We start from the raw sequence: 26,622 nt of genomic DNA on the forward strand, positions 1-26,622 counted from the left end.
CATTCTGTCGTCTCTGTTGAACCGCGTCGCCCTCGTCCGGCTTCATGACTTGATTAACAACATTTATCCCTCATTTTTCCCTTTTATCCGCTGCTTACGAGTTGTTCGTTTCTGTCCTTCAGGGTATGGATGTGTCGTTGTTCAAGGATGCATACGAGGGTCCCAAATTTGACTTCCTGCGCTCCCACGCGGCCTACTGCCGAGATGTGCTCAAACTGAAGAAAGGACAAAATGCAGTTATCAGCAACGGAAGAGTGAGTCACAGTCTCGTTTCTTACACTGAATATACGGTCACATCCTGAACAAATATCGTTTGTATTTATGGATCAAATCTGCTTCTTTTTTTTTTACCACAGTTACTGTAGCAATCCAGTCAACACCTTTGTTTCCTGTTCACAGATTATCGGCCCACTGGAGGAAGACGAGCTGTTCAACCAGGATGACTTCCTGCTTCTGGAGAGCATCATCCTGAAAACATCTGGAGAGCGAATCAAAAGCAAAGTCCAACAATTTGGGATCGAGGAAGACCGGTATTTCATTTGCCGTCATTGCATAATATGTAGTTTCTCACAAGGTTGAATCGTGAGTTTTTCGATTCTTGCGGCGTGTTGAAGAATTTTAATGCCGAGTTCCTTTTAGTGCCAGCGACCTCGTGATGAAGGTGGACTCTCTGCTCTCCTCTCAGCCTAAAGGAGAGGCCCGGGTAGAGTATGACTTTGCCAATGACCGATACAGGTAAAGTAGCATTACATGTGCATAATTATTACACGCAAGCCTTCTTGCCTGAGGGGAGACCCTGTTTTCCCGCAGGGTCGTGAGGTTTTTGCAATGCATTTTGCTGTGTTGTTGTTTCTCTTTTTGGCAAATAATTATAAAATAAAAAGGCAAATGCTGTATTTGTCGCTTTGCATTTTTTGTAAATGCAGAATGAATCGTTTGTGTCCTCTGCAGCCAGCAACAGCATTAAACAATCTGTAGTTTGTGTTTGTGTCACTTCAGCGTTGATTTGCTGTTTTCTTTGTCAGTGCTGTGAAGATCCGCCCAAAGGAGGGAGACGTGTACTTCGACGTCGTCGCCGTGGTAGACCCCGTGACCAGAGACGCACAGAAACTAGCTCCTCTCCTGTTGGTGGGTTGGATCTTGTCTTAAGTCTTTCTCACTGATCGGTCCAGTTGATTTATTCGACCCTGTCCAGATGTTCTGTCTCACACCTGACCTTCTTCCCCCCTGCAGGTTCTGACGCAGCTGGTAAACGTCAACTTACGGGTCTTCATGAACTGCCAATCCAAACTGTCAGAAATGCCGCTCAAGAGGTGAGAACTGAACTTCGGTCCAACATACACGTGTGTCGCTGCTTTCTCTGGCTAGAGGTTCACCGTTCTTAATGTGCTTATTTACTTTAAAATATCATCATACTGTATGTCTCTAAGCATCACTGTATGCTCAGAGCTTCTGGTCTTTTTTGGAAAATCCAGAAATGTATTTATAGTCCGGATACTTTAACGATATAATTGAAAGTGCACACTCTAGTTTAAACATGTTGTATTTCTACTGACTCACAGGGACTCTGGTGTATAATCAGAAGCTCTTGTTTTGCAATATTCCTATTTTTCTTTTCAGTCTGTTTTACCAGAAGTCAGACATCAGATATCAGAGTCTCATGAAGAGCTTGTTTGCTTTAAATTGTGATTAATAACGTAATCACTGTAATTGATCTAACCAATTAATTGCTGTGCTCTTGCAGCAGGAAACATAATTGTATTGGATCTGTGTGGACTCGGGCTGCAACTAACAATTATTTTCATTGTCAACAATCTGCCAGTTCTTTTCTAGATTGATCAATTAATCCTTTGGTTTTTAAAAAAATGTCCAAATTAAGTAATAAAAAAATGTCCATCCCAGTTCCTCAAAGTCCAACGTGAGGTCTTCAAATGTCTTCTTTTGTCAGATATTCACTTTTATATGATCTAGAACAGAGAACAGCATCATTTTCTACCATTTGGGGATTTTTTACTGAACCGATTTATAGATTATCAAAAAAAAAGTTGAATTACTGGAGATTATATTTCTGTTGATTGAATCATTTATTGACTAATCATTGCAGCTCTAGCGGGGAAACAAAACCAGTTTTAAAACCATTTTCACCAAACTCTTTTCCAGAGTTTTTAAACACATGATACTGTCTCTTTGGAGTATGCTCAGTTGTTGAATTCCTCAGGTGCACGATGTGTTCTGGTGGGTAACATTGAGTGTAAACATTCTTCCAGTTTTTACCGCCACGTGTTGGAGCCCGAGGTGGCGTTTCAGGCCGACGGTAGTTTCTCTGCCGGCCCTCTGGCCAAGTTCCTGGACATGCCTCAGTCTCCTCTCTTCACCCTGAACATCAACACTCCCGAGAGCTGGATGGTGGAGTCTGTGCACACCCGGTACGACCTGGACAACATCTACCTGGAGGAGGTAAAGCAACGAGTTCTGTCCGGGTCCCATCAGCATCGACATGTGTGAAAGATTTAAAAGTCTGAAGTTATCTCCCCGCTCTATCCTGCTCTCTGAGCGAATGTTTTACCACTGCTCCAATGGTTTGTGTTTTAAAGTGTCATCAGCGGGTTTAGCTGATATTGTTCTACTTACTTTGTCTGGACTCTCCGTGCCTGCAGGTGGAGAACATTGTAGCTGCAGAGTACGAGTTGGAGCACCTTTTGTTGGAAGGCCATTGTTTTGACGTCAGCTCCGGCCAACCGCCACGAGGCCTCCAGTTCACCCTGGGAACCGCCTCCGAGCCCGTCATCATGGACACAATCGTCATGGCGAACCTGGTGAGCTGCCGATGAGTCTCAGAACACTTCAGAGCAGAAAGGGGCTGATTTTTTGATATGTTTTAATGCTTTTCTAGATGTATTGGTTTGGATATTGGATGTATGGTTTGTTGATACGTTTTAATGCTTTTCTAGATGTATTATTACAGTCACAAACGCTGTTGATCTCTTGTGTTCTGCTCTGCAGGGTTACTTTCAGCTGAAGGCAAACCCAGGCGCCTGGATCCTGAAGATGAGGAAAGGACGCTCTGATGAAATCTACAAGATTTACAGGTGAGAACATGGAAAACTGGCTCTATGTGTCAGAGAGCTACAATGCCTTAACGGTCTTTGATCTACAAACGAGGTGTTAACCTCCGGTTGTCCTGTCCTCGTCTTTCTTCTGTTGCAGCCATGACGGCACGGACTCTCCAGCGGAGTCTGATGACATTGTAGTCGTGCTGAACAACTTCAAGAGCCGGATCATAAAAGTCAAAGTGCGTTTACTGTCTGGTATGAAAGCATGGAAACAGTGATGGGAATGTGCCCCTTCAGTCTGTCAGAGTCCATGTTCGTCCCCAAATAAACAAAACCAAATCATGAATTTAAATGAGTAGAAGAAGCTGTCAGTCAGTTTTTTTATAACCATGCAGAACATGTACAATACAATATCTTTGAAGTTTTCTTGTAAGGAAAGTTTGTTTACATTCGGTCTTGCCACCAAAGCCTCTTTGTGGATCCTGGAGGTCGAACAAAGATTTTGAATTAATTTCTTTCCTCACAAAGCAGATTTTTCTGAAAAGCCTGAAACTTGTGTTGCTTCCTGTAATGTTTGCCAGAAGGTCTTTACTTATTTCTAGTCTAATTTCTAGATATTTTAGTTTATTTTGAAAATGTATCTTTCGTACGACGCCACCGTTTTGGTTCTCCATAGAATCTGAGCTAGAGAAGGTCATGTTTAATCGCAACATCACGTGGATTAATCACACGTTTAACTTTGGTTGTTCAGCTAATCGGGGTTGAAATTGTTTGTCGATCAGGTCCAGAAGAAACCAGACAAGTTCAACGAGGAGCTGCTGAGCGACGTGACCGAGGAGAATGACACCGGCTTCTGGGAATCTCTGACCAGGTGCAGCTTTGATCCTAAATGTCTCGTTAGTGTAAACGGATCATTCGCCGATTGATCTGCAATTTCTTTAATTCGTTTATGAAGCAAATGACAAACGTTGTTTTGTTCCAGCTTCTCAAGTTTTATGATTTGCTGCTTTTTTTGTTTGTTTACTATTTGGAAATTGAACACTTTAGTTTTTGTGCCATCGGTTTTTCAGACAGTTTGAGATTTAACGAACAAAGTAATTAAGTTAATGAACCTAATTGTTATGTGCAGCCCTGATAATATCTTCACATCACTACACATGTGCAAAGATTAAGATTACTATTTAAGATAACTATTTATCTGTAGCCTGCAGGGACCTGGGCCCTGTTTCAGAAAGCAGGTTTAACTAACTCTCAGATTAACCCTGAGATTGAATAGCTCTGAGATTGAAAACTTTTCGGTTCCAGAACAGCTGATCAGAGTTTGTTCAATAAATGTATGTAAATAAGAGTCAGAGGCTACATTTTAATTCAGTGGACGCAGAGATATTAATGCATTTATATGTGGACTGTGCACATCTATCTTTTAGTCAGTTATAAGTCAACACGATTACGTTTTATTCAGCATTGTTTAATAATTCATTATCTACCAGATTATGAAGTAGTGGAATCTGACAATGTCTCAGGCCAGACGTTACATTTTAAATATGTTTGTTCAGCTTTAATCTGATGGGAAAAACACACACAGGCCAGCAACTGAAAATGAAAAATATAGTTGAAGATGTCAAATATACATATTATTATTATTATTATTAATAGACACGAGAGACGTGATTGTAAACTCACAATCTGATCCAGTAATAATGTTTTGGATGATTTAAAAGGGTGAAATACAGATTTTAATTGTCAGACATCTAATTGGATCTTGACTCACGTCCTACAGCTGCACCACCCTCAGAAAGATTAACATGTAATCTCCAGTGTTATAGGGATTATGTTCCATCACTGACAGCAGGTGATTTGACTCCGATGTAATTGTTGAATGTGAAGGCAAAATAAAGCAGCAACTTTAGATTTAGCTTTCTTTCTGTAATTGAAACCCCAGAGTTTCCCTCATCTCACCTCAGGGTTAACTGAACTCTGGTTTCACTGAACCTGCTCTTGAAACAGGGCCCTGGATGACTGAAGAACAAAACAAGTCTTTTGATTTAAAGATTGAATCTATTTAAAACCAGAACATTTGGTGTTTTTGTCTTTCAGAGGGTTCACAGGTGGAGCAAAGACGGAGGAGCTGAAGCCGGAGAAGGACGACGTGATCAACATCTTCTCCGTGGCCTCGGGGCATCTGTACGAGCGCTTCCTCAGGTGAGCGCCAGAGATGTGAGGAGAGGAGGGTTGTTGTATCGACCGAAATGGATCAAAGCTGAGCTTCATTTGAGCGCCTTTGTTCTCCCGGTTCTGTTGCCACCAGTGTTTTTATCCTTCCTTTCCTCTCAGGATTATGATGCTGTCAGTTCTGAAAAACACCAAAACTCCCGTCAAGTTCTGGTTCCTCAAGAACTACCTGTCCCCGACGTTTAAGGTAGGAGTTTTGTGCTTGGGGGGGAAAACGAGCCGGCATATTATCATTTGGGAGATGTTCTCTGGCCGTCAATGATGTGAGCTTCAAACAGAAGATCTGAAAGTCAAGGTGAAACATGAAGCAGGGATTAGATTCAGAAGGAAATCTGCTGATGAACGAGAAGACTTCAGGGCTCTTCTTGGCTCCTTCATCATCACCCCTGTTTATGTGACTGTTTTCAGTTTTAAACCTCATTTTCCTGCAATACGCTTCACTTTCTGGCTTTTTATTTGTTAAAGTCACAGATTGTTTCGTATCTCAGATTCCCACTCGGCTCGTTTCCATAGTTAACTCCTTAATAGCTGTCGTTCAATCAATGCAGGCGATCGGCTCAAATCTTTGTGTAAAGGCCTGTTTTGTTGTGTGACCATTTTGCAGGAGTTCATCCCCCACATGGCACAGCAGTATGGTTTCCAGTACGAGCTGGTCCAGTACAAGTGGCCTCGCTGGTTACACCAACAGACCGAGAAGCAGAGGATCATCTGGGGCTACAAGATCCTCTTCCTGGATGTGCTGTTTCCTCTCGCTGTCGACAAGTTCCTGTTTGTGGACGCTGACCAGGTTAGCTCGCGTGTTTCATCCGTCCAAATATTCCAAATGTTCTTTTTTATTTACTTTTCAGATTGCAAGCTGATGCAATAAAAATGAATAAACTAACAACTGATAAATGTGAAAAATGCAGCACTACCGTAGTTCTAATTTCTGGACTTCCTTTGAACTAAAGTTATCCAAACATTTCTGAAAATTGCAAGTTTTATGATTAGATCTGGTAAAAAGTCTCATGTTTCAGTACTTCTTGCTGAAATCTTATACTAATATATATATATATATATAATCTCACCTTCAGAGCTTCAACAGTTAAACAACATTTCAACAATTCATAAGACAAAAATACCAAATATTCACTGGTGCTAACTTCTCAGTCGTGAATATGTTTTGGTTTTATTTGTGTTCTTTTGAATAATTTAATAAATATTTGGATTTTGTACAGGACTGACAAAACATGCAACTTTTGCTATCGTCTGAAATTGTATCGACATTTGCTCAAGAAAATAGCAGAAAGAATATCCGATAATGAAAAGTGTCGCCGCTCTAACGCGATCCTTCTCTCTCCTCCAGATTGTGCGAACAGACCTGAAGGAGCTGCGTGACTTCGACCTGGAGGGAGCTCCGTACGGTTACACTCCGTTCTGTGAGAGCCGGAGGGAGATGGACGGCTACCGCTTCTGGAAGTCCGGCTACTGGGCGAGCCACCTCGCTGGACGCCGATACCACATCAGGTACACACGACTCCGACAGCGCAGCCGAGTTTCAACAGTTGCCCTGAAACGTCCCTCGCACACACAGACGCGATCTTAAGGCCGCTACAACGAGCGCACGTCAAAATGAACCACACTAAAGTGCAAAATACTCGCCTGCAAATATTGTCTCAGGCTTTTATTGTGAAAGGTAACAACGGTAGGAGTGGATCACGTCTCTGCTGCCTTTGTCCCCCGTTCCGCACAACGTGATTGGTCGATGCGACAAAATCAACAGTTAAAAGAAATCGCCCCTGGTGAAGAACAGCCTTTACTCTCTTTTTTAATACATTTTTCATACTTTCACGCTTATGTCACGTGCTCCCGTTGTTCACCCTCTGCAGCGCGCTGTACGTGGTCGACCTGAAGAAGTTCAGGAAGATAGCTGCAGGAGATCGACTCAGAGGACAGTACCAGGGGCTCAGCCAGGACCCCAACAGCCTTTCAAACCTCGACCAGGTCCGTCTTCTCACTCGCTGTCCACATATGTCATCTCACTGTGCATTTGGGATCTGATTGTAAAGAATGAGGCTGTTTTTAAATTTCATGACAACATAACGTGAATGCATCGTACAGCAGCCATCAGCCTCTAATGTCCTTGACATTATTGGTGTTAAATGTATTAATATCAGGGCAGCAGAATGAGAGGGGGGTGTGTAAATTAAGAAGATGCTTTTTTTTTTCCAATGCTTGTCTGCACATTATAGAGCATGCTGTTTCCTGGTTTGCTTCAAACAAAGACATCACTGTAACAACTAAAAGAGTTCCCGTCTCTGCCGCCATCATTAGTCTCATTGTCCATCTTTTTTTTTTTTTTTTTCTTCAGGATCTGCCCAACAACATGATCCACCAGGTTCCCATCAAGTCTCTGCCTCAGGAGTGGCTGTGGTGTGAGACCTGGTGCGATGACAGCACCAAGAAGAGCGCCAAGACGATAGACCTGGTAACAACAGTTTGTCTGTCCGGAGACGTCGGTGATGGGATCGGGACGAAACGCTCAAAGAAAAGACAGAACAGACACAGTGTGGTAGATCTGTAGCTCCCTGCACAGTTCAGCTGTGTTACAGAGTGTCGAGGGCGTCATACCTCCGAACAGCCACTAGAGGGCAGACAGGCCGCCGGAGAGGAAGTACTGAGTCAAAAACAGCAAATCTTTCATTGAACAATATGTCCATAATATGTTTCGGGTTCAAATGTGGGTTAGATGCTAAATAGTGTTTGTTGAGCTGAAAAGTTATTTTGAAGATAATCTGAAATCACAGAGGCCGGAGCAGAGGAAGATTATTTGCAACCCATTTAGGGAAAGTCGTATAAATCTGCCGCGTTCACTCGAGAAACATGAATCAACACTTCAGACTGAATGAAAAGCAACAAGCGAACCGTCCAGAGAAAGCAGAACTAACTTAATTCTGTTAAGATATGTAAAACAAATACGACAATCCAGCACACACGGTCACATAAAACAACAAAGATCTCTTTTAAAGGACCACTTTACACAAGATGCAGCATGTTCTCGTCACCTGTTGAGAGATTACCAAACCAAGCAGTAACACGGCTCAATGTTCCTGATTTCAGTGTAACAACCCCATGACCAAAGAGCCCAAGCTGCACGCCGCGGTGAGGATCGTGGCCGAGTGGACCGACTACGACCAGGAGATTAAACGCCTGCAGACCAGAGTCAAGGAGAAAGTAAACCACACGAAAACACCGCAAGACACAGGTACTGAACACGCACAACACCCCAGTAAACATGGGCTGAAATAGAAAGAACACACGTCTGTTCTAACCCGAACGCACTCATCCACGTGACACGTCGTTTCTTTGTCTCTCTGTCAGACGTCCACACGGAGTTGTGAGGATCCTGCAGCGGCTGTGATGAGGTGGTGAACTGCACTCTGTTTAAAGAGGTTCCTCTCCTGCCTTGGCAGACTGCTGGCGGACTGAACACAAACCAGCGCTAAATGGTTGAGACAGTTTTGTTTTTTGTTCTTTTTATAACGTGTGAAGAGGAGTCTGGTTTAAGAGATTGTTCTGTGCGTGTGCGTGCGCGTGTGTGTGTGTGTGCGCGTGTGTGTGTGTGTGTGTGTAAGTGGTGAGAATGTATTTTGTGAAGCGAATCATTAATATTTTTCAGTCTAGTGTCTAGTCCCCCTGTGATAGAAGTCAGTCTGTACGTTTGCACTTATTGGGATTCTGGTGTGGCTCGTGATTTAAAGCACAAAGGGGAAGAAGGAGCGTAGAAAATCTTACTGCTGGTTAACTTTGGGTTTTGTTCTGAAACGTGTTGTTGTTGGGGGGGATTTCTGTTCAGTCACGGGAAAAAAACGAAAGCTATTCGGCCTTCCTCTAAATTGGTTACGGGTACAATTAGACTGAGTTCATATGACTCGTCCACGAGTCATCTTTTTATGAATCTCCTCAAACTGTAGGAGATGTTAGTGCCCAACCTAAACTCCACAACACTTAAAGGGAACATGCATGGGATCACTGTTCGTTATGTTTACACTCGTCATCTGGTATTTGACATAAAGATGACGCACGAGAGCAGCGGGCTCGATTGGATCCCCCGTTTATTTTGGATGATAAACGTCACTGTGACTCTCAGGGAAAGATGTTTGAAGCTCGTGTGGGTTGCAGCATGAAATACAAACGAGAAGACGCGCGGGAGTGTTTGTGGTACTGTGAGGGAGGAGTCGCCATGATGTTAGAGTTGAGCTGAAAAATGTTTCATTTTTTGTTTCTTGGTTACACATCTGTTGATTTGTCAGGATCATCCTGCTTCACTTTTTTTCAATAAAGAGCCCCAGTTAAGAAGTGATCCAGTGTGGCACCGATTCATGCATGTTTTAAGGTATTTGCCGAAACAGTGATTGGCTTCAGATATTTCTTTACTTAATGTGTATGAATGTGCAAACTACGCTGGGGTACTAACCCCAAAGGGGAACCTCTGCAGTGCCACAGAGTACGTGGTAGAACTGGACAGACGCAATTCATTTAAACAGGCTGCAACAGTATGAGAAAGTATGAGAGAAATGACCAGCGGATGGTGATGGATAAACAGTTAGCTGAAGATGATGGGTCAAGTGAAGTGGTTAGCTTATAATAGCGGCTACATGGCTGCAATATGTAAGTATGAGTATGGGATAAACAGTTGAAATGAGCTTAATGTAATGAATGACGGATTGAACAAGTTCGCCTTTACCTGACTTACCTAAGTTAGCCTTCCCAGCAGTGTTTAGCATGTTAGGCTAACTGTTGAATTAGGTAAAAAGATGATAGATAATTGATAAGAGCTTGAAATAGTTAAATATAATAAATGGATGAAGAGATTTTAAAATGTTGTCTTAAAGAAGTCAGTATAAAATGTCATACAAAGTTCAAGCATCGTATGTCATCAAAGGTTTCATTCAAAACAATCGTAGTATTGTAAGGCATCAAACATGTCAAGAATCAGAATCAGCTTTATTGGCCATGTGTGCTTACGCATACATGGGATGTCTCCGGTTTCCACTCCGCTCTCAATGTACAAACACAAATTTACAATAAACAAGAATATATATAAATAAAGAATAAAAAAGGGCAGCAAAAAAAGTAGAACGGATGAAGGTATAGACATTTAGCTAGTGTGTGTGTGTGTGTGTGTGTGTGTGTGTGTGTGTGTGTGTGTGTGTGTGTGTGTGTGCGTGCGTGTGCGCGTGCGCGTGCGTGCGTGCGTGCGCGCGCGCGCGTCAGCCTATAGACAATGGCATGAGTTGTAAGTGGTGGTAATAGTGTAGTATAACCTATTTATTGTTCATGAGTGACAGCCAGTGGAAAGAAGCTGTTCCTGTGTCTGGTGGTCTTGGCGTATAGAGCTCTGTAGCGCCTACTAGAGGGGAGGAGTTGGAACAGCTTGTGTCCAGGGTGTGAAGGGTCTGCAGTGATCTTTCCAGCCCGTTTCCTGACTCTGGAGGTGTACAAGTCCAGGATGGAGGGCAGGCTGGCACCAATGATCCTCTCCGCAGACCTAACAATCCGTTGCAGTCTGTTTCTGTCCTGTTTGGTGGGCGATCCAAACCACACAGTGATGGAAGAGCAGAGAACAGACTGGATGATGGCTGAGTAGAAAAGAATCAGCAGCTCCTGAGGCAGGTTGAACTTCCTGAGCTGGTGCAGAAAGTGCAACCTCTGCTGGGCCTTTTTCCTGATGGTGTTGATGTTGGGAGCCCACTTCAGGTCCCAACAGTCCCAAAGTCATCGTATATGTCAAGCATTTCATGAATAAAGACACACTGTGGTTTGTCATAAAATGTTCATGAAAACAATCATATGAGATGTCATCAAAAAGGTCATTAACAAATCCTAGTATAGTATGTCGTGAAAAAAGATTTTAAAAAATCATGCATAGTATGCAATACATTTCTAGTATAGTCTATTTTTAAAAAGTCACAGCATAGTACCGGTATGTCAAAGAGTTATATATGTCATTGTATAGTGCAGCTCAGTCATTCAACATGAAGGCATGTCATGAATCAGTGATAGTGTTCAGCATGAAAGCGTCCCGTCTATTGTCTTCATAAAAATATACTTTCACATAATTTAACCGTTTCATCCAGTTTAAAATCAAAACATGCAGAACAAGCTGGTTTTGTTGTACATGCGCTTGAAAGGTTAGGGACTCGTTTTTCTACACATGCAACAGTAGCGGCGTCCTGCTGATTCAGTCGTTAGGATGCAGATCAAATCGCAGCTTGATTCCGTGTGGCGTAGATTAGGTTCACGAGTGTGTGTGGACGGTACCTCGGCGCTTTCCTCGACTCACACAAAACCCGTTATTGGAAGGTTTCAGACTTTTATTGTGATCCATTTGAAAAAAGGTTTTACAAAAGGTAACATTCAATTTTTACACCAATTCTTTAAAAAAAATTACTTAAAATAAGGTTTTGATACAACTTCAGTTAACTAAGTAATGGCTTCTATAAACAATGTGAAAATAAGATAATATACATGTAAATGAATGCTACAAACGAGGACAAACTGAGGAAAGGGATTACATTAATTAAAATAAGAACAAAAAACCACAAACAATGGCATGATTGATTGTTTTCCTTTTGACTTGAGTGACATCCGTCCACAATTAAAACAGGGCCTTTATTGCGAAACTAATCCCACGTCATCTGGTGTCCAACTGGGATGTCCGATGACAAACACACCCCCGGGAGGGGCTTTATGATTTGTTGCATTTGTTTTCTCCACACGGCAACGTCGGTGCGTGTGCAGCCGGCAATGGCAACGAAGAGCCCCGCAGGAGAACAGAGGCGACCGCTCCGCTCCCCATCGTGTGGCATCGGCTTAGACGACGTGACACAGGAAACTGATATACAACGTGAATTTACAACAAAAATATGAAAAGAAAGCAAAATAAAGACACTTTTTTGACGTGGACAAGCACAGCGGACGGTGTGCTCGTGAAGACAAGATGAGACATTCTGTTCACACTGACCAGATGCTGGAAGAAGTTGCCCTTTTTGTTTTTTTTAGAGCGGCTTGCATCTCTTTTCACCTCCTCCAGGTGGAAAACGACAACTTCTCATCAGTTCCTACTCTGACCACCAGCTGAACCTCCTGCTCTGCTTGAAGCGGCGCACACACACACACACTATGACATCGGTGTCAGCGCCCTGCTGCGGGGTTCATCAAAGTGAAAGTTCAAAATTTTGGGGGGGGAAATACGCTTATTTGCTTTCTTGGGAAGAGCGAGATGATACGAGCGATAGCACTCACGTGGCTGTATGCTGTGTATGAAGGTGTCGCGAAGACCAAGGCACCCGTCTGCCTGCCTGTCTGTGTACCTCGATTGTGTGACATAGCGGCAGTGTTTGACCTGGGAATGAGAACACGTCCAGACACCAACGAAGAGAAAATACAGGCCGAGGGCCGGGTCTCTGCAGATAGACACCACCGCACGCTCCAGTCTATATATCATTTTAAAGGAGATCGTTGCATATTGTACCTTTTAATCAAACAAGATACGTGTTGAGTTGTGATGTTTTAGAGGTGCTGACGGGCAGATTCTGTCAGCCAGGCTAGCCGTTTCCCCAATTCCAGTCGCTTCATATTTACCATGCAGACAGGAGAGTGGTGGCGATCTTCTCATCTAAACCATTTATCCCAAAAATCTTGAACTATTCCTTTAAAAACTACCACTTTTAGGTCGTGGCGGCAGCAGCAGTGCAACAGTTCAGCGTGGAAGCAGCGTTGGTTTTGTCAGAACTCTCCAGCGACAAATTCAATCATGCCAGAGAAGTTCACTACTTCCTTTTCTCTCTTTCACAAACTCATCATCATCGCCATTTCACAAACACATTTATCTCCGGTACGGTTACATCATCTGCAAAGCTTAAAAAACACATGCACTTCCAGCATTTTATACAAGATTATGATACAAAATAAGGCATTTTATTGTGTTGAGTATTCATGTTGAGTGTTAATGCATGTATGTGTATGTGTGCACGTGTATGGACATGTGTAAATAGCAACCACATTTTAATGTTATTCTTTTTGCCCGCCTATAAAAAGACTGCAAAAAACAAACACAAAGTCATGATAACTCTTAAAATATATATATTTGTCATATATATTTACGTATATATTCATATGTAAAAAAAAAAAAAAAAAAGGTTAGAGGGGAAAGAGAAAAGCCCAAGAGGTCCCTGTGATAGGCCAGTTCTCAAAATAAACCCACCCAAATTCACACCCTCATTCCATGACCTCACCGGACGCCACGGTGACCAGCTGCAACGGGATCTCCTGATTGGCTAGGAGGTTGTGGGTGGTGGTCTGGAGGATGAGTGTGGTTCCGTCGGCGGTGATGATGGCGTCAGGGGTGGGCGGAGACGTGGAGGAAGGGACCATGCCTTTTTTATTCTGGTGAGTCTTTATGTGCTTGGCCAGGTGGTCGCTCCGCATGAACCTCTTGGAGCATTCTGTGCACACAAACTTCTTCTCTCCTGAGAGAGCGGCGGAAACAAAAAAACGTCAAGACAAGATAACACGCATCGACAACGACTGATATAAGTGGGCCGGTCAATTCAATCAGTTCATATGTTGGCCAATAAGGAACGATCAATGGCGGTGCAGAGAAGCCCAAAATCGGCTGAGGGGTCATTTAGAAAAAGGTGACACCGGAGAGCACTGACGAGTTTATCTTCTCAGATCGTAAACAGTTAAAGAACAATGTGTCAATGTGTGTTTTTGTATGGAAAGGCTCCATGTGAGGCTCCAACTATTAAAAGATTACGTTTACAAACACTCAACAGCAACGTGTCTGTGTGGGGACAGTGTGCTGGTTACTGCGATTTATCCAGACAACACACAGAACACAAGGTGAACCGTTTTCACTGGAACTACTTTGTTCACAGTAGTACAGAAATACTCAGAGTAAGTACGAAAATTCAGGGATTTCTTCAATTTGAGTGAAGTCAACGAATTTCCCCCTGGGGATGAATAAAGTTTATATCTATCTATCTATCTAACCGACTCGTCTTCGTTATGTATTTTTCTTAACATCATTTTTTTTTAAATCCACCAAATATTGGTGCATTAAAAAAAATCCCCAGAATACAAGAAATGACGTGTTCGGCGCTCCGGAGTTCCTGGGCAGCATTAGAGCAAGTTTTCATTTTCTCACTTCACAGATGATGCTCGACACCTCTCATCACTGAACATTGTGTCATCAAAAACAATGGCAAGGATAGTTGCAGACAAATATGAAATATATTGTGGGATCCGTTATGTTTTAACTGCAGTTAAACAGGAACATCTCCGAAAAATATAAATGTGTTCCTTTAAAATGTGTATCATGGACAGAAAGCAACAATTCAATGGTTTGATGTCACTCATCCAACACGTATAACTAGCTCCAGACATGAATCCGTGTCACGAGGCGGTTGATAAAAGTGTCTCACCCGTGTGTGTCCTCCTGTGTCTCTGCAGCTCGTCGCTCCTGGTGAACCTCTTCCCGCAGAACATCCAGTTGCAGACGAAGGGTCTCTCTCCGCTGTGCCAGCGCAGGTGAGCTCGCAGATGAGACGTCTTCCCGTAGACCTTCCCACAGCCGGCGATGTGGCAGATGTGCTGCTTCTTCTTCCCCGTGCCCGAACCTCTGCGGAAGGCCGGGGGGGAAAAGAAACGCAAAATGAGCCCAAAAATGCAAATACTGTGAAATAAATGAACGCAAAAGGCAGAAAATACACAATTGAACTACAAACAAACCTAATAAAAGACCCAACGATGTTCAATAACAACTGAATAAACATTTGCAGGACTTTTTTTTCATGCCAATCTGAATTTCCGATGCCACATGAACAGAATATAAAACCAGCTGAACCGCTTCAACACAGAAATGTAAAGCTGGTTAACGGTGAGCTGATCACCAGCCCCTCCTGGTATCTGTAATGTGTGTGTGTTTTCCCGACATGCCCACCTTCCTCCGGACTCTTTGCAGTTGGGGCAGGTGCAGGCGACCCTGCGGAGCCTCTTGCCCTCCCCGCCCTGCATATCCATGTCCTCGTCTCCGAGCTGAACGCGCAGATTGTTCAGGTCGCTGGGGTTCAGCGTGGAGTTCCCACTCAGCTGCCACTCCTCAGAGTCCGGTTCCTCCTTTATCTGGATGCCTGCAGCAGGGAAGAAGAAGAAGGTGAAGATTCAGGGCCTCTTTAAGCAATAATTCAAATGAACACATTATGTGCGAGTGTACAGCATGTGCAGGTGTCCCCCATACCAGCTGGACTGTTTGCGTCCTCCGCCTGTGTGTACTGAACTCCGCTTTGTGCCACAGAGTTCACCGTGACTGTCTGGAGGTTGGGCAGGCTGACCTGGCCCGTCTGGCCCAGAGGGAGGGTGTGGACCGGGGCTAGGGTTAGCTGCTGGGCCTGCCCCTGGGGCAGCTGAAGCCCCTGGAGTGACTGGACACCTTGAACCTATACGGAGAGAGAGAGAGAGAGATGAGATGCGTGTTAGTAATCGGACATCTTTCACAGAACGAAAGATCAGCGACTTCTGTAGGCCGCTTCCCAAGCGGTCCTGGTCGGTTACCTGGAAGGTCTGCCACTGGATCTGTCCGGTAGCGGTGACGGTTTGGGCCTGGATGAGGAAGGTCCCCGGGTTGACCAGCTGCACGCTCTGTAGAGTCTGACCTCCTGCATTCAGGTCCTGACCCTGAACCTGACTGTCCCCACACAGCTGCAGGATGGGCTGCGAGAGAGTGGTGGCATGTGAGGATGAGACCTGCAGAAAATAAAATACAATTACACACAAAAAGGCTAAGGGGGCCGCACTCATGTCATGTTTCGATGCAGGAGGTCCTGGTTCAACGGTACAGTGGATAGTTTAGTCTTAATCGTGTTCAGAAACTGCAAGCTGGAGCATTTCACCGCGAGCAAAGAACTGATCTGTGGCGGTGGAGCCTCAGGGCGGGGAGCTCCGAAACACTGGAGAGGTTGTTGCACAACAACAACGCATTCACAAGCCGACATGTGACGACGATAGAAGTACAGTCTGAACTTTCAATTGTAGTCACGCAGTTACAAAACAAACTAATCCCTATTGTGAGCCAAATCGAGGTGGGTTGGCCATATCATGATGTGAAACTTAAGACACACGTGACACCCCATAGACCTGATTTTATTTTCATAAATCAATGAATGTACCATAGATAATAGATCACTCCCTAGTTATAGTTACTATTTGTTTCTTTCTTGTTTTCTTTGTGGTTAAGAAACTTAGGACACATATCAGACACACTGAGGTTAAATACACGGTGACACAATAAGCTCTATTGGTGTCTTAAAGCAATATTTTCCAACCGTTTGACTTGTTAGGCCCCTTAGATCAGATCATTGTCTACTTAATAGCCCTCATCGCTGAGGCTGGTGATTTCTAGATTTCAGACTTTACTTTTAAAAGGTTACTTTCAGATTTTTAAAGAACGAAATAATAACTATACTACAAACAGACGAGCCATGATGGAGCAGTTCAAGCTAACGCGTATCTTTTAAAAAAGAAAAGTGCATTCAATGATAATAACCCGGTAAGCGTGTCGAGCATATCGCAAAGAAATTAAATAAATCCCGGTCTGGGAACCGCTGCCTTAAAGCACACAGACCTGGCTAAACATACACATGATGTGGTGTTAAAGACACACACTCTGACCTGGATTTGCTGCAGGTGGTTGTGGGAGTTGAAGTTCTCCGAGGAGGGGTCAGACACGCCCGCAGACACGGCGGTTGCTTGGGTCAGAACCCCGGTACCGTCGATGGTCTCCGGAAGATGGGAGGAGTTAGAGGAGGACGTGGTGGTTGGCACGTAGAGTTCGTGGTTAGCGGCGCTCACCGTCACCTGCTTGACGCCAGTGTCCTGGCCGTGACTGTCCAGCGTCTGGCCGCCCATGATCAGCTGCCCTTCAGCAGTCACCCCCGTTGCGATGGGGACCGACTGCGCTCCGGTCAGCCCCAGAGACTCCAGATCCACACTGTTTATAGGGACGAACGTTATGTTGCCGGGCAGCCCTACTGTGCCGGTGTACGCCGACCCCCCGGCCAGCGAGACGCCTTGGATCGACTGTACGTGCCCCGCCTGCGTCAGAAGGTCTGTGGTCGACGTCGTGGCACAGCTGATTCCAATGGTGCCCTGGCCGCCATCTTGGAGGAGGTGGATCTGCCCTGTGCCATCATCCAGTCCATGTGTGAATCCTGTGAGGGTCCCATCTGCATTTTGGATTTGGGGGATGACCTGGAAGAACGAACCATCGTTGTGATCAAGATCTTTGCCGGAACAGAACACACACAGTATCTAACATGTTGTTTCTGTCTCTTTTTTACCTGATACTGAATGCCTGACACTCCATTGTGTGCGGCCTCATTCCCGGGTGCTGTGACATAAATGGGCTGGTTGGGGAGACTCCCAATGTGCATGTACTGCCCGTTTGAGGTGACAATCCCAGAGTTTTGAATGTGGACAATTCCCTGATCTTCCTTCCCGGTTGAGACGGGTGTTAACACCTCCCATCGGTCTGAACCCGTCAGCTGAATGGCAGACATGTCTGTAGTCTGGGAGTCAAATTGTACACAAAGATTAGCAAGAACAGATCACACTTCAACAAGAAGACTCAGCTTTAGATTAGATCACAGATGGAAAGAAGGAGAATCAGCCGGGCAATTTTTCTGAAAAGCAGTTGTGGATTCAGAGATTGTGCTGCTACGTCAAAGAGAGTAAATCATAGTGATTGGGGGGGGGGGGTCATATAGGATTTGTGCTGATGCAAACGATGCAACAGCCACAACCCCGAAGCAACCACCAACACACGGAGTGTAGATAACAGGCTCAGAAATGACCGAGTGCATGGGTGTGGGGGATGGGCAGTTATTACAACACAATTGAACGCTACTGTTGTGACTACGGACGCTTTCCCCGCAGTAGTATCACACCCCGGTAAGGTAAACCGGCTATCTATCCAGCGAGCCGACCCAAGTGACTGACTTCAGTGTCCTACCCACTATGGGCGGGTTTTACAGGGGTAAAGTGGGTGGCCGTTATTGAGGGGAACACAGGAAGTGTACGGCGTTCACCCCATGCCATCAAATTTTTAAAACGTGTGAACTTCATGCTCTCAAAAAACACAACCCAGCAGTCGAAAGCGAGCGAGCGAGTAAGACGAGCTAGAAAATGTCGGGATACCTGTGTTTCCGCTGCGCCGCCGGGTTGCAGAAACTCGCTTTGACTGCTGTCCACGTCCGCGGACGCCATTACTCCTTGTTTCAGAGAGGCTACTCTGGCGCTAGCAGAGAGACAGGGGGGGAACTCAGCAAAACTCTGTAATTTTCAACTCCTGCCTGGCAGAAAAGCTCGCAAATCATCCCCACTCTGCAGTCCGAAAGGAGCGGACTGTGAAACTCAACTTCGCAGCTCAGATTCTGTGGCAATTTCGGCCCAGATTGACGTGTTTACTTTGTCAACTTCGTTGCTAGCCAGCTAGCTCCGTTAGCTAACCACATCTAGCTAGTTAGCAGCAGAGCAAAAAAAGATAAAAAAAGACGCAGCTTGCTTCGCTGTAGGTTGCACAAACTCACCGATTAGTTGCACGCTTCGATGCGGTAAACGTTTACGTACCGGTCATAGCGTGAGTGGTAGTAACCGGGAGGATTATCGGGTAAACTAAACTCCAAACATGATTATTTTATCAAAGGCGGGCTAGTGTTGATCGGTGAATTCGGGTCGATTTTTTTCTATTTTGATTGACGGTGCGGGAAACACAAAAGGGCGGGACTAACAGGCTTGACGCTCAAATTTGCATCACATTTCAGGACGTCCCGCCCTTCTTCTCTAAGGCGATTGGCTGAGCCAGGGGTACGGTGGACGTCATTGGCTAACTGAAACGTCACTCACTTTTTATAGGACGTGTGTTTCCTGTTTGTTGAGCGTGTGAAGAGAAGGAATGCAGTTGTTAAAATCCCCCAACTGAGAATACTTGTTAAAACAGCGGCATTTCTGTCGAAATGACACTACTTATTTTAATTACTTTAATGTAAAATGAAGATTTATACAGTTTTATTTTTGCCATTACACATAGACGATTTAGCTTTTAAAGTTATGTGATCACTGTAAATTGTCAGCTGGCCTCCATTTCTAAAGTTCATTTCTAAAGTCCATTTTTCAAAAGTTATCTCATGAAATTGTAAATACTTTCGAATGTAAACAATCACATGAAACTTTGAATCTCAACGTTTAAAAATCAATTGTATAAGAAGTCCTAAAAGTGGCAATCTCAGAAGATCTTCATTGAATATGTCATGATCTATAACACAGTGACCCACTGATGAAAGTATTGCAATATTTAAGTATTTGCAGTACAACAAACTTAATGTTTGTGGTGATATTCCTGGAAAAACGCTGTAATCACTAAAAATTGAATTATGCACACAGTTCTGACAGCTTGAAGCTCATGCATCGACAAATTCAATTGCATTTTATTTGTATTGCCCAACATCACAAATTAGCCTCTACAACCTGTACGGCATTCAACATCCTCTGTCCAAGGACCCTCGCATCGGATAAGAAAACAGACTCCAGACTCCAGACTAAAACTGAGGCACAATTTCATTGTTTTCACTCAAATATAATTTATAAATCAACCAGAAATGGAATTGGCACAAATTTCAACATCTATATTTCCATCTGCTGATATGATCGAAGGCTCCAGAATAGCGACTGAGTGGATTTTGTGGCGAGATTGTTTCAGACACAAGTAGACAAAATGAAAATGACAATGCCCCTTTTGCAATTCCATTTTAAAATGGAATTGATTTAACATTTAAATAAGAAAATATAATTGGCAAATGTGTGATCACTACATAAGACAGATGGGTTATTTGTCTTACTTGAAGCTTATTAATGCATCAGTAAAGACAAATTGGGTTCTTCCGTTGTTCACAGCTTGTTTAAATATATCAATTTATGAAGTGATCGTAATTAAACACTGTTAATAACATTACTATTATATTTCTATGGATTTTACAATCCATTCATTCCCTCATGTTGTGACTTTAGCCTCCAACGTGAGGAAAAAGTAGAAAGACACAAAGCAATGACAGGTTCGTCTCCTTTTATTGACACATGCATATTGATGATGACATTTATTGTATCTGGGCTCCTTTAGGTCCATTTTCTAGCCACAAGATGTTAAATGAGGGGACTCTTGAAAATAAAGACATTCACACTGTGGCGGCAGAAAGGTGAAACAAGAAGCATTGTGAAGCTGTGCAGCCCAGATGATCCACAGAGCTGGTTTACACTGAAGCCTCGCCTCTTGACACAGCGTGGACTTCATAAAGTGAATGTTGTCTTTTTTTTTTTTCACCAACCCAAAGCAAAGTCAATAAAAGCAGTGTGTATAACAAAATGATCCATTCGGGCGTCTCATTCTGCATTGTCAGGGATGCCTGCTTTGCTCTTTCTAAAACAATAATATCCTTCCCCTCAGAATACAGCACAGTTCTGTCCTGAAAAGCCACACTGAGCGATGGCTTTTCATTTTATCTTAGTAGGTAACACAGCACCAGTCAAACTTATGTATCATTTTCAGCATAATTGGAAAAGGAATTATGACTTAATCGTGAATAGCAGAAAGTTGAATTGAGGGAAAAGGCATAAATTAACTAAGAAAATAGTTCATGTCCTTTTAATTCCAGGGAAAACCACCGTAGACTAATTTAGGATGTCCGTTACTTAATTAATGCTGATTAGGCACCTGTACCAAACAACACATGCTGTATATTATCACTTACGGTGGCACTGTTTATTACTTTTGTATGATATAGGAGCTGAATTACAGATCGAGCATGTCGGGCTGAAATAAAGCGTGTTGATGTGATGCGAGAGCTCGCCAATTAATTAGCAGTCATCATGAAGGTAATTGTCGAGTAATGACAGAAAGGCAAGCTGGTATTGTTGTAGGGATGAAATATCTTCCTAATGATATAAAAAAAGACTTTGATTCTTGCTTAAATGTTTAAAAAAAGTGTCTCGAAAAGGGGACAAGCTGTGATCCTCTGATGCATATTAAAAACACATGGACAGCATCAATCATAAAGCAATATGCAGTTTGTGTTCCGTTAGTTTCTTAATTGGCCATTTCCTATAAAATCAGAAATGATACATTTCTCAGTTCAGTTATACCTGTTCTCCGTTGGGACCATGAAAGCTAGAATATAATGTTTTCAAAAATATTTGACTGGTACAGAAGGTGCCAAATATTACAGCTATGCTTGTGTAGAAATGTTTTTATATTGAAAGAATTCCAATCGATTCAGATCTGTGAGGCCAGTTGAGTGAATAACTGCTGAGCTGATCCTCTGAATTCAAAAGATAAACATGAAAACCAGCACACAGTGTAGCTCTTTGAAAAATGAACAGTATTCTGAGTTCTCCCTCTGGTGATCGTGAGGTCTCACGGCTTCTTTTTAGGTGCGTTGGGTGTGTTGAATTTGAAAAAGATAATGTCGCCGTCCTCCACCATGTAGTTCCTGCCCAGTTGCCTGTATTTCCCAGCCGCCTGTAAGAAAGGACACATTTAGAAATTGTATTCGAGAGCGGTTTTTACTGGCAGAAATTCAGTCCCAGTTCAAGCTTTAAACGAGGCTTGATTAAAACACACACACACACACACCTTGGCTGCATTCTCACTGCCCTCCTCTTTGAAGTCAATGTACTTCATCACCTCTGCCATGATGAAGCCTTTCTCAAAGTCAGTGTGGATCTTTCCTGCAGCTTGAGGAGCCCTGGTCCCTTTCTGTTGCAGCAAACAAAGAAGATAATCAGAGATTAACTCAGAATATATCAACACACTGCACCCTTGAAAAATTTTATCACAGATAAGAATGCAAACGTGGAGCGAATTTCCAGGATGTTTAAATCACTCAATGCTACACACCAGGCCGTTAATGTGTAGTAACATACTCACATCATTGTGAATCAGTAAGAAAGAGAGAAAACACGGTAATACACAAGAGAATATTTGTCCCATTTGACAAAAAGAGCTCTTCCTATTATAAATAAGTTAATTCATATATTTGTTTGCTAATAACTTAATTTTGACAAAATGCTAATTTTACAGGAAATCTCTTCAACTGTAAATGACGCTTTCAAACAATGAAGAGGATTTTGAAATAAAACACTGACGTTTGAGAACATACGGTAATAATGATCTTAAAAGACGGGTTATTTATTTCCCAGCACTCACCCTGACGGTCCAAGCTCGCACCTCGTCTGGTCCGGCTGTGAAGAAGTACTCCAGCTGTAGTGCTGCGTAGCCCGTTTTGATTATTTTGGTCAAAACACTAGAAACACAGAGAGAAGTCATGATGGAGCAGCTCAAGCAGACATGTATCTAAAATAAAAAGGTGCATTTAATAATAAAAGCATCTGTTATTATCTGTTATTGTATCTTCAAACACCGGAGTAATTAATAGCATTGATATTAGCTGCAAACAAGTGATAATGATAATAATTGAGAGACTAATCAACAAAGCCCTAAGGGACCATTTCTCCACCTGGTCTACGATACGCCGTGAGTTCATGTCTCACCTCTGCGTCTTCATTTCCTCGCAGTACTTATTCTTCTCCTCCTCCTCCATGTCCTGCATTTTAGACTCCACAGCTCCACTCACGGGAATCACCAGAGCACCGGGGTCATGGGCGTCCACCCACTCCTTGATTTTCGCCAACCTGAGAAGAACAGGCAGCAGGGTGTTCAAACAATGGCTGCATACTTAAACAACGTATGCAACATCTACTTATGCACAACGGGCAGGTGAACGCAAACCCACCACTTGTTCTTTTTCCTGATGTAATCCTTCTCCGAGAGGTTAACCAGGTAGATCATGGGCTTGGATGTCAGAAGCAGGTATTTGTTCAACACCTCAATCTGCGGGGAGAATGTTAAAGGGTACAGCTCAGAGGACACCCTACTAATGACGTCATGTACAACCTACTGATGCAGTGATGAGCAGTCAGGCTACTCTGTCCATCAGGACAACAAGCCGACCACGAAGTTACACCAATCAAAAGTCAAAAACACACAAAAGGGCTGTACCGAATATTTCAACGCTTCATTCATAACATTAACTTTAAAATCCTATCTTAACATTCAAATGTTGCGCAGCGCTCTCTACCCCCCCCCCCCCTCATTCTATTCATTCTGTTTGAACATAAAGATCAGTAGACACTAATATTATACTATTTGTAGAATTAGATTCCAGTGGTAGCAGCGTAGAATTGTTTTTTTCTGACACCTGGGATCCAACAGTTGATATTTGTTGGCGTTACAAAACTTTCACTGTGGTCAAAAGCTGTTTTGCTCATCGGCTCACTGGACACAAATGGAGGAACCCACTAGCGAGAAAAGAAGTTGAAGAAAGTTGATTTAATAAAAAAGAAAGACTAACACAGTTAATCCAATGGATCACTTCATTCAAATTGAGGATCATGTTTGAGGACTTTCTTTTCGGATGACGACAACAGACGTTCAAAGCCTTATTTGAAAACCTCAATAGAAGCTTTGAATGTAAAAAATGACATTGGGTACAGCCCTAATTACACCAAACACTTATAGACACACACAAGCCTAACACACACCCACTAATTCAAGCACACACACACACACACACACACACACTAGGGGTGTAACGGTTCACAAAATTCACGGTTCGGTACGATACAGTGGAGCCACGGTTCGGTACGTTTCAGTAAAGTAGAAAACTATAAATGCCAGAGAAATGTGCCTTACTTTATTTTTAAATATATTTATTCATTAAAACTAACATCATAAAGTTATTCTTTGACTTTGAACAATGATGGAACTATACCTGAGTGACCCCATCTTCTGGGGTGTCTTCTTAGCAACACATCAGCATAAAAAACAAAAACTGCTCCTTAATGTTATGTAGTATTGTTAGTTACATCTTGCAAAATAGATTTTTAATCTCAATGGGACTACCTGGTGAAATATATATAAATATATTTTTGTATTGTTCGGTTCGTCATGCGTACCGAACCGTGAGCCTCGTACCGAACGGTTCAATATGAATACGCGTATTGTTACACCCCTAACACACACATTACCGTACCTCTTTGTCGTTCCAGTCAGGGTAAAATCTGACATGTTTCTTCTCCTCCATTATCCAGTTCTTCACCTTAATCATGATATCCTGCAGCAAGAAGCAGCAGATTAACTTAAGTCTGCAGACTGAGTGCAGGGTCATCATCTCCTCTATCCCCCAATTGCGACGCATCGTGACACAGGGCAACATATGCATGGAACAAACATACATACATACTTACATATTCGGGTTTGAGTTTTTTGTCACCACCTCTGACGGCCATTTTCTCCAGTTTGTCCAGGATTGGAGGAATATTTTCCTCGTCCTTTAGTCGCAGCTCTTCGTGGATGATCTCAATGTCCCTCACCGGGTCAACGTTACCCTCCACGTGGATAATATCCTCATCGTCGAACGCTCCTAAAAAAAACCACAATCGACGACGGGTGAAGTCCAAAACCCTGAGCAGTTCAGTCGGTATGTATGACCATGCAAGCATTTCCTAAAGCTATTTTGTTGACCCCCAACACTTTTAAATCAGAGTGTGCACCCAGGTAAAACCTAAATTCTACAAATGCTGTAATGTATAAACTTCATATTGGTCTGAAAAATCTATTTTGCATCATCTCTGACTCTGATTTTACACGACAGGCAAATCACAAATATAAAAGCTTTCACTCTAAATTCCAGCTTGGACTGGATGTTGTTTATGTTCTGAACTGAAACCAAAACAATATTTATTTTATACATTACTTCGAGAAAAGTAAAACACGTGTCTCTACCGACCCATTCATTCCATTTCATCAGTCCTCAAATGTTAAAAGTTGTCTCAATAAAAGCCCATTGCTTCAATAAAATAGTCTGAAATTGTATTATATCAGGAACTATCAGATCTGACAACAAAAAAGGCAAATAACGAGTTCGACCAAAAGTTAGAAAACTTGGTATAGAACAGAATATATCATCCTGTCTGGTCGAAAGGCATAACAAATGATCTTTAACTAACACCTGTCCCCTCTCCTCAGTTGTTACAAGGCAGAAGCTGCAGGCAGTAGTATTGACAACTCACGAGTCATGTGGAAGATGCCGTCACAGGCACTGATGTGGGAGAGAAAGGCATTTCCAAGTCCCTGTCCTGCGTGAGCTCCCTTCACCAGACCAGCAATGTCCACGACGTTCAGAAAAGCTGGAACCTTACTGAATAAACAAAAGCAGCCAGACAAGGAGGGATTGTTGATGAGACAGAAATCCATGGACAAAAAACAACAACAACCAATCAGCTGTAAGGACATAACACAGACCTGGCTGGTTTGTGGTATTGGCAGAGGAAATCAAAGCGCTCATCGGGCACCGGTACCCGGCTCTCATTTGGGTCGATTGTGCAGAACGGGAAGTTCTCTGCAGCAGCTTGGCTTTTGGTCAGCACGTTGAAAAAGGTGGATTTCCTGCGTTGACGGAGAGTGTCAACAGCAATGCAATAATCAACCATAACTGATGAATCTGTTCATTCACTTACATAACAAACTGCTTAGCTTACATCCATTACTTATTTCATGTACATACCCAACATTAGGTAATCCCACAATTCCAATCTTCAGCGAGGTTCCAAATCGTCCAATCAATGTAGCCTCTTTGGGGGCTTCTGCCTTTTTTGGTGGCATCTGCGAGAGTGACAAGTTACACCATTACCCCATGTCAAAACATTTCACTAAAGCCAGGTTTATTTGTAACGTAACAACATCTCGCTGCGGCTAAAAGTTACGTATGGACATGTATCACCAAGTAGCTCATTCCTGTTCAACTAGCTCCACTTAAAGCGCCCTGAGGCGGCTCCAGTCATATGCTCATTCAAAAACAGCATGCTAACGTAAGCTAGTAGTGGTTACCTGAGACCACTCCTACCTACTTGTTAGCTAGAATATTTGACTAAACAAACACTACCGTCTGTATTTCCCAGTATTTACAAATCACACTAAAAGTTAATTAGCTGAAAAACAACTATTTTAGTACCTTAATGTCTATTTTTAGCCACTGGTCAACGTGGTATTCACTCTTCTGATATCTGCACACACCAGCCGCTTGGGTGGAAAGGCAAGTGCTAGAGCAAACCGGAAGTGTTTAACCGGAAGTGCTCTGTGATTGGTCAGAGAGAAGTGCGCTGACAGACTACATGAAGTTACGTT

At 43.1% G+C, this 26,622-nt stretch overlaps 3 protein-coding genes across 4 annotated transcripts in view; 1 reads left to right on the forward strand and 2 right to left on the reverse strand.

Annotated features, from left to right (window-relative positions):
* uggt1 (UDP-glucose glycoprotein glucosyltransferase 1) overlaps positions 1–9,665 on the forward strand; it is a 23,946-nt gene extending 14,281 nt beyond the window's left edge. For both annotated transcript variants that reach the window (XM_079287050.1, XM_079287051.1), the window contains 18 exons: positions 123–254; positions 400–530; positions 640–735; positions 1,026–1,128; positions 1,234–1,313; positions 2,268–2,457; positions 2,658–2,816; positions 3,004–3,089; positions 3,208–3,292; positions 3,836–3,924; positions 5,151–5,255; positions 5,388–5,472; positions 5,890–6,072; positions 6,631–6,791; positions 7,154–7,268; positions 7,636–7,752; positions 8,385–8,529; positions 8,646–9,665. In XM_079287050.1, coding sequence (XP_079143176.1) covers positions 123–254; positions 400–530; positions 640–735; positions 1,026–1,128; positions 1,234–1,313; positions 2,268–2,457; positions 2,658–2,816; positions 3,004–3,089; positions 3,208–3,292; positions 3,836–3,924; positions 5,151–5,255; positions 5,388–5,472; positions 5,890–6,072; positions 6,631–6,791; positions 7,154–7,268; positions 7,636–7,752; positions 8,385–8,529; positions 8,646–8,665 — 2,082 coding nt within the window. In that variant the 3' untranslated portion in view covers positions 8,666–9,665. The remainder of the gene's footprint in view (positions 1–122; positions 255–399; positions 531–639; positions 736–1,025; positions 1,129–1,233; positions 1,314–2,267; positions 2,458–2,657; positions 2,817–3,003; positions 3,090–3,207; positions 3,293–3,835; positions 3,925–5,150; positions 5,256–5,387; positions 5,473–5,889; positions 6,073–6,630; positions 6,792–7,153; positions 7,269–7,635; positions 7,753–8,384; positions 8,530–8,645) is intronic.
* A 1,967-nt stretch (positions 9,666–11,632) lies between these two features.
* Positions 11,633–18,846, reverse strand: LOC306789927 (transcription factor Sp3-like). The gene is made up of 8 exons (XM_079286020.1): positions 18,525–18,846; positions 17,669–17,896; positions 17,001–17,579; positions 15,885–16,076; positions 15,571–15,769; positions 15,274–15,463; positions 14,756–14,952; positions 11,633–13,798 (listed from the first exon to the last, which is right to left on the reverse strand). Exons 1-8 carry the CDS (start codon positions 18,591–18,593, stop codon positions 13,548–13,550), a joined length of 1,905 nt encoding a protein of 634 aa, XP_079142146.1. The 5' UTR covers positions 18,594–18,846; the 3' UTR covers positions 11,633–13,547.
* A 1,585-nt stretch (positions 18,847–20,431) lies between these two features.
* On the reverse strand, positions 20,432–26,527 carry ola1 (Obg-like ATPase 1). The gene is made up of 11 exons (XM_079287308.1): positions 26,450–26,527; positions 26,003–26,100; positions 25,741–25,884; positions 25,509–25,636; positions 24,684–24,859; positions 24,470–24,550; positions 23,171–23,268; positions 22,929–23,069; positions 22,585–22,681; positions 22,012–22,134; positions 20,432–21,897 (listed from the first exon to the last, which is right to left on the reverse strand). Exons 2-11 carry the CDS (start codon positions 26,098–26,100, stop codon positions 21,793–21,795), a joined length of 1,191 nt encoding a protein of 396 aa, XP_079143434.1. The 5' UTR covers positions 26,450–26,527; the 3' UTR covers positions 20,432–21,792.
* Positions 26,528–26,622: the final 95 nt, after the last annotated feature.

This window comes from Melanostigma gelatinosum (genome assembly GCF_949748355.1).
Source record: "Melanostigma gelatinosum genome assembly, chromosome: 16".
NCBI lineage: Eukaryota > Metazoa > Chordata > Actinopteri > Perciformes > Zoarcidae > Melanostigma > Melanostigma gelatinosum.

Excerpts from the sequence above, each read along its gene's own strand:
- ola1 (XM_079287308.1), bottom strand. The coding sequence starts at position 26,100 with ATGCCACCAAAAAAGGCAGAAGCCCCCAAAGAGGCTACATTGATTGGA. Across the intron at positions 23,070-23,170 it reads ATCAGGAAAAAGAACAAGTG|GTTGGCGAAAATCAAGGAGT; the intron begins GTGGGTTTGCGT and ends TGTTCTTCTCAG. Across the intron at positions 22,682-22,928 it reads GAGGAAATGAAGACGCAGAG|TGTTTTGACCAAAATAATCA; the intron begins GTGAGACATGAA and ends CTGTGTTTCTAG.
- LOC306789927 (XM_079286020.1), bottom strand. The coding sequence starts at position 18,593 with ATGGCGTCCGCGGACGTGGACAGCAGTCAAAGCGAGTTTCTGCAACCC. Across the intron at positions 17,897-18,524 it reads GCGGCGCAGCGGAAACACAG|ACTACAGACATGTCTGCCAT; the intron begins GTATCCCGACAT and ends TTTGACTCCCAG. Across the intron at positions 15,770-15,884 it reads TCCAGTGGCAGACCTTCCAG|GTTCAAGGTGTCCAGTCACT; the intron begins GTAACCGACCAG and ends CTCTCCGTATAG.